We start from the raw sequence: 7448 nt of genomic DNA, 5'->3' as shown, positions 1-7448 counted from the left end.
TTTTCCAATATCCAGAACATTCGATAGCCAAGGCAAGGCAAGTTTATTTATATAGCACATTTCCTACACAAGGGCAATTCAAAGTGCTTTACATAAAATGATTGACAGAAAGAAATAAGAAGTATCTTTAAAAATGATTTAAGATCACAAATACTTTAGATTTTAAGAAACAATAAAACAGCAATAAAATGGATTAAAAATGGGAGTGTATATATAAAAAAATAAGAGTAAAATAAAAATGAATTAGAATTAGAAGTACAATTGATGTAAACCAGCACAGTGCTCAGGTTGTGAATGCACAACTAAACAAGTGTGTTTTTAATCTGGATTTAAAGGTAGCTACTGTTGATGAACATCTGATGTCTTCTGGAAGCAGATTCCAGCTACGGGTGGCGTAATGGCTAAACGCTGACTCGCCCTGTTTTGAGTGAACCCTTGTTATCTCTAACTGACTAGATCCTGATGATCTGAGAAGTCTGTTTGGTTTATATTCAATGAGCATATCTGAGATGTATTTAGGTCCTAGACCATTAAGTGATTTATAGACAATTAATAATACTTTGAAGTTGATTCTAAAAGTAACTGGTAACCAGTTTAAGGACCTGAGGATTGGAGTGATATGGTCAGATTTTTCCGTTCTGGTCAGAATCCTGACAGCAGCGTTCTATATGAGCTGCAGCTGTCTGATTGTCTTTTTGGGAAGACCTGTAAGGAGTCCATTACAGTAATCCACCCTGCTGGTGATGAAAGCATGGACGAGTTTCTCTAAATCTTGGCTTGAGACAAAACATCTGATTCTGGCTATGTTTCTGAGATGGTAGTAGGCAGATTTGCTTATTGCTTTGACATGACTGCTGAAACATATCGAGGAATATACTCTGACAATTCTTTTTCATCCATAAATCTGGCACATCGCAATCAATCTGAAACACATCAACATATTTTGTTGTTAGACGAATGTCGAAATTTGTTTTCAGAAACCAGGGAAAAAATACATTATCACCATCACAATACATGACATCATGTCACATAGTATTACATTTATGTATGAAATATGTACTTTTTAAATTGTGTTATAAGGGTCAGTACATCCTTAAAACACTGCTTTACATTAATTACCCTGCAGTTTGTATGCAGAGTATAGTATGGAGTCATTTTAAATTAGAAATACTGTGTACTGAGTATTAGCCATATTACCACCATCTACTGGCCATATTTTTTTATTATTTAACTCTGGTTTTATCAGAGGTGGACAAAATGAACAAGTTCTTCAGTGAAACTACAGACACTCTTACCTATTTAAACTTTAATATATTGAAATATCAAAAAATCAAAAAATAACCATGTCTGTGAATTCCTGGCAAAAGTCTTACAATCTATTGATAAGATTAGGAGCATCACAGTTTGATTTTATTATTTAGTTTTAGTATGATCTCAATATTTGACAAATATAATAAAGGTATATTTTTAAAGAATGTTCTTTACATTGTGTAGAATGATTTTAGGACGAAAACAGTAGATTATAAAAATGACTTTAGCGAGGCTTTAACAGGCAGGGTCATATTTTAGTTACAAATGTATATATATCAGCATCCTTCTGTCTCGAGAGACAATGCAGTATCTGCGCCTGGGTCAGTCAATTGTGGAATTGCAGTGCCTGCTTTGGTCAAACAGTCCAATACGAGAGCTGCAGAGTCTATTGTAGTGACTACAGGTAAAGACTGCTTCTACGGGCACTGGTTCTGCTCTGTGTCGTCTGCTCAGTCTTTTTGCTGTGATGACTACTACAGACTAGCAGTATAAAAAACACAAACTGTGAATTTAAGAAATCTTTGACATTTAGAAGTTTAACTTCTACGCCAGCTTGAACGATAGCAGGGCATTCATTCACATGATCTTAACATTAGTACAATTCATTACCTACCCTTTACATGCGATACAAATATGGGCATGTCCAAGCATTTCCTTCAATGGTCTTAAACAGCTAGCCCTACATCAGATTACTTTAAAAATAACTGACAGTCATGAATTTAAATCTAATTTTACCAGCATTAATCAATAACACTAAAATTCGGCATTTCAATTTATTAAACCGTACGTTAAATAACCAAAAACAGGAATAGTAAACGAATTAATATATCAAGTAGCTTGCCTTATCTTCCTCCATTCGTTTCCCAGATAGCACAATCCATCTGGCTCACGTCTATTTGACGTCTGCATTTACATCTGCAAGATACCTGCAATACATAGTTTGCTCATCTGCAATATGTCTCGGAGACGTCTGAACGTCTGTTATATGTCTGTTAAAGATCTGGAGATCTGCTGTGTAAAAACATCTGCTAAACATCTTAGAAAGAGCAGCTTTACATCCATTCTAAATCATAAACATCTTACAGACGTCTTCTAGATGTCTATATGACGTCTGACAGCAGACATCTCTGAGACGTATTGCAGATGAGCAATCTATGTATTACAGATGTCTGTAAGATATAAATGCAGACGTCAAATAGACGTAAGCAAGATGTATGTGTGCTATCAGGGTTAAGGTTGTCCTCTGGGACACCTCTCTCTCTAAATGCGGAGATAAGTCCATTGTGTGCAATTATTAGTGGTGGCAACGTTTATGCACCAGCACTCAAAATGCACGAAATTTTCGACGTAAAAAATGACATCATGACATGTCGCGATCACGAGAAAACAACTTTTGTTATGTCGAGATCACAAGAAAATTAAGTCGTGATCACAAGAAAACAAGAACGAAAAATATTATAACCCATGGCCTCTTAGAACTTCCGTAGTTAACAGTAGCGGAAACAAAACTTAAAAATGCTTCGCTAAACCAAAAATTAGCCTATAGGTGTTTGACTCTAGCGTTAATCTATGCACGATTGCACATTTAGGGACATTCACATTCGTTTTATGTTATAAAGTTTAGTGTTTGGTTTCTGCCATTACCTCAAATTGTCTGTGACTGTTCGTCATCTTTCTAAGTGGTTCTTAGAAAGTTAATGCTGCGATGTTGCTCCTCCTCACTGGACAAGTGCTCCCCTTCGCTGGACACGCTGAACATGTGCTCGCTGGACATGTAGCTCCTCCTCGCTGGACCTGTAGCTCCTCCTCGCTGGACGTGTGCTCCTCCTCGCTGGACGTGTGCTCCTCCTCGCTGAACGTGTCCTCCTCCTCGCTGGACGTGTGCTCCTCCTCGCTGGACGTGTGCTCCTCCTCGCTGAACGTGTCCTCCTCCTCGCTGGACGTGTGCTCCTCCTCGCTGGACATGTGCTCCTCCTCGCTGAATGTGTGCTCCTCCTCCCTGGACATGTGCTCCTCCTCCCTGGACATGTGCTCCTCCTCCCTGGACGTGTGATCCTCCTCGCCGGACGTGTGCTCCTCCTCGTTGTACATGTGATCTTCCTCGCTGAACGTGTGCTCCTCCTCGCCGGACGTGTGCTCCTCCTCGTTGTACATGTGATCCTCCTCGCTGAACGTGTGCTCCTCCTCGCTGTACATGTGATCCTCCTCGCTGTACATTTGCTCCTCCTCGCTGGACGTCTTACGACATATTTTTTAAATATCATTATTACGTCATTGCTAAATGCTGTAAAAGTTAATGCTAAAAATGTGTTCTAAAATAAAATGTCTTGCAAGCCAATTAATGTTGTTTTGATCTGTTTCGATTTTTCGACAAGCAGATTTTGCACAGGTATCTTCAAAAGTCTAGACTGGAGAGTAATCTCTAAAATGTAAACATTTAATCTGGTAGGCCTAGATTACAATGAATCTAACACTGAATCAAGAATGTGCCACAGGCAAACGAGACAACAGTCCTCTGGTGGCATCTGATGGAAAGATGTCTTTTCTTTATAAAAAAGGTGTTACTGAATCTAACGTTTTCTGCATAATGAATAAATAAATAAAGATGGTTTTCCTTCAAATTAAAATATCCTTCTAGACAGTGATAAGTAAATTAGATACTTACTGGTTCTAGGTCATTCTGTGGTTGTGCGACATAACTTACACCTAAAAAAGAAAAAGTGTATTACCACTGCTATTTAAATAAAACAATTATTGAATTTGTTTAATTCTTACATTCATTTTTAGGACTCCCATTCGAACATATAAGCAAAACCATAAAAACAGCCATCAAAAGCACACCAACTGGAGAAGATTTGCCACATTCCGTATCAGTTGAGGGTGTTCCAGCTTTTATTTCTATATCCCCCTCAACGTCACATCTGAAAAAGTGGAACAGTAATATTAATAGTTGTTCATGTCTTATTAGAATGATTTTAAATGTACAAACCTACATTTGTGTAATACCCACTTTGAATGTGGTTGGCAGGCCAATAAAGTGCCATTTGAGTAAAAGCCGTCTGAACAGTTTTCACATGTAGTGTCAGTATACGCTGTTCCTGTATATTTTAGTAAACACAATAATATTTTAAAGATTGAGTCACTGAGATGCAAAATGCCATTAAATGTGCTGCTTGGCTTGTTCTTAAATACGGAGCCAAAAAATATTGCTTGAGTGGTTTGTCTATAGCAGTATTAATATTTCAGTTTACATGATATTTACACACTTACCAGCTTGTTTGATATATTGTCCAGGACGACATTCTATATGTTTCACTGCTAATGTACAGCTGTATTTATTGTTGTCAATACAGTAAAATCCTTCCTGTGGTTCACAAACTACATCAGCAGTGCTTGTGCAGGACTTCATTACTCTTAAACCTTTACCTGTGAAAAATAACACTTTTAAAATCTGAAATGTAAGTCAGAGCAGAGCTTTCTCACAATTACATTTTTATTGGCTTTATCATAGAGAATATTCTTACCTGCATCACACACAGAGCAGGAAAGACATTGAATAAGGCCATTGGGGTGATCAGTGTAAGTTGATTCAAGGCACGGAACACAAGTTGTACTGGAATCTTTTGTGCAATGCCGATAAACACGGTTTCCTAATAAAATGTCAATGTAATTATTCCATTCACATAATAAAAGACATACTCAAGCTTGGTTACGCAAACATTCACATGTCTTTTCATGGTCCAAACATTTTTTCTGGTTATAGTTTTAAATCAATAATTATATATTTTAAGCTAGTCAGATGCATTTACTTTCAGACAAAAGAAAAGTATATTTTCACAACTTTCAAAATAAACCTCCCACAGAATATTAAATTATGTTTTATACTGTACCAGAAGGACACATGGGGCAGCATTTTCCTTTTATCTCATACTCAGCACGAGCACAGGTGCAGACACAAAGTTCAAAGCTCAGAGCAAATATAGCAGCAACTAATAAAACGATCTCTAACAGAAACATGTTCACATAAATGCAAGGTTAACAATTTAGTCCATTTGGGGCTGAAGGAAATAATCTCCGCAAGACTTCGTGAATATACTTATTTGTTTAACGGTTTAGTCGATGAAACCTTTGCATTCTTCTCCAATGACTGCTGCTATTAAGTTTGTGAATCGTGTATCCTTTCGATTATCAGCTCTTGCTTGACAAAAACTTTAGATGACTTGGTTAAACATCCATCCAAACTTCTTCTTGAGTAAAATAATCTGCTGGATTCTGTAAAGAGTTGGAAAGGTTACAGTTAATCCTCTACTACACCATCAATAATGTGCTGCATTGTGCATTACAACATGTAACTGTTAGTGACTAAATTGTTAAAGCAGTCATTTTTTAAAATATTGTTATGCCCTATGTTTCAGAACCTGCCATACTTGTGTTTAATTGTTTGTGTACAAAGCCTATTGTGTTGTTTCATTATCATCTTTAAATTTTGTGACATTGTTTTGTTATGGATCTGTTCACATTTTGAATGATGAAAGCCACAGTTATCTTATCTGGACATAAATTCTGCCTTTAACTTCATGTTTACAGCTTGTTACACTATATTATACACTAAAGTGAAGTTAAAATCTAAAAGCAACAGGTGCTGCTCTTTAAATGTACAGCAAGGGGAATAAAACAAGTTGGTCCGGTTTCATAGACAAGGCTTTGCTTAAGCCAGGACTTTTAAAATAAGGATATTTAATGGTGTGCATCAACTCGCAGGGAGTCTCTACTTTTTCAACTACTTCACGGATGATTTTTTCGACGCAGAGTTTCTTTTTTCTTCCAGTACTGGATACTGACTCTGTTGGTAACATTAGTGTCAAACAACGGGTGGGGGTTCCGTGTGATCGCCATAAACACGAGTAACATGAACTACTCGCCGACTCAATTAATGGAATATAACAACTAGGCTACAATACTCCATCATGCATATCAGTCATTAAAGAACTTGGACTTCTACAACGGCCTCTCTATATCCACAGCAGCTCTAGCAAAAGATTACCTACTGCCAGCCTGTTGATGCTATTCCTTCCGTCTGGGCTGCTGAGCGCCCTGGTCCTGTCGCTGCGAGAACAGGCAGAACAGCCAATCACCATCCGGTCACACTCAAAGCCGGTGTCCTGTTTGAGTGGGAGGGGAGAGGAAGCAGCCGCATCGAGCGCAGACACAGAGCGGTCAGAGAAACAGAGGAACGACTGCTGTTAGGCGTTTATACAAAACTGCGGAAAAACTGCAGAAAAGTGTGGGTGTTTAACCCTCTCACCGGGAAAATCCCCCACGGGTGCGACGCCCCTGGGTGTTACCGTGTTCAAAAATGTTCCATTATCAGTCATGCGATGGAAAATGAACGGTTGCACCACTGGTCCAAAAGTCAGTGCGTCACAGTTTACTGACACAAAATAAAGTTGTTACTTATCCACGCACTTTTTTAAGTGATTATAGGGAAAATCTTGCTCTTTTCTAGTGGGCATACGATGTATACCTGAGTATCACGTAGACTACATCCCTGGAACTATAAAAACAGTGGCAGTCTCTTGGAGTAAAACTAGTTTAGGATCGACGCACTTGACAGACGAAAACCATAATCTTACTTTAGAAGTTAATTTGAACAGAAATTCTCTGAAGACGAAGCTACTGTGCCTACACTTTCAGTTTGAGTAATAGCAAAACTGGATGCTGCACGTTCAGGACCGTGAAAGCTTTTAATTATACTCATTGTTTTTCCTTTTAAAGTAATTTAATATTATAAAAATATAACTTTTTTATGGATTTGGCAGACACTTTTATCCAAAGCTGCTAACTTTGCATTGTATTATAAATTTGACTATGTGAAATCCCCGGTGACGAACCCATGACCTTGGCATTGATAGCATGCTCCCCACGAGCCACAGTAAAGTAATCTTAATGATTTAATTATCATAGACAAATAATTTTTACTTACATTTCTTTAAACGACGACAGTCATTGTGTCAGTCGGTAGGATAGTCTATCTAAGCGTTCATTTTGCGTTCACTATTAAAATAGTGGAAAAGTTATGGACCACACTTTAAAGCCACAAGACTGACCAAAGTGCTTAAATAAATCATCAAAAACAC

The 7448-nt window shown here is 37.8% G+C and overlaps 1 protein-coding gene across 3 annotated transcripts; it reads right to left on the bottom strand.

Annotated features, from left to right (window-relative positions):
- LOC130439812 (tumor necrosis factor receptor superfamily member 5-like) lies at positions 1-6548 on the bottom strand. Of its 3 annotated transcripts, none has more exons than XM_056772378.1 (9): positions 6356-6548; positions 5202-5583; positions 4836-4961; positions 4582-4737; positions 4322-4409; positions 4087-4232; positions 3977-4017; positions 2956-3549; positions 1-923 (listed from the first exon to the last, which is right to left on the bottom strand). In XM_056772378.1, exons 2-8 carry the CDS (start codon positions 5326-5328, stop codon positions 2998-3000), a joined length of 1236 nt encoding a protein of 411 aa, XP_056628356.1. In that variant the 5' UTR covers positions 5329-5583; positions 6356-6548; the 3' UTR covers positions 1-923; positions 2956-2997. The 3 variants fall into 3 exon arrangements, with proteins under 3 accessions (XP_056628356.1, XP_056628355.1, XP_056628357.1); XM_056772377.1 differs by having other exon boundaries at positions 6360-6548; XM_056772379.1 differs by lacking the exon at positions 1-923 and adding an exon at positions 1404-1791 and having other exon boundaries at positions 6360-6548.
- Positions 6549-7448: the final 900 nt, after the last annotated feature.

Source organism: Triplophysa dalaica, chromosome 18, assembly GCF_015846415.1.
Source record: "Triplophysa dalaica isolate WHDGS20190420 chromosome 18, ASM1584641v1, whole genome shotgun sequence".
Taxonomy (NCBI): domain Eukaryota; kingdom Metazoa; phylum Chordata; class Actinopteri; order Cypriniformes; family Nemacheilidae; genus Triplophysa; species Triplophysa dalaica.
Note: the sequence above shows the minus strand (reverse complement) of the source record. Positions and strands in the feature narration are given on the sequence as shown.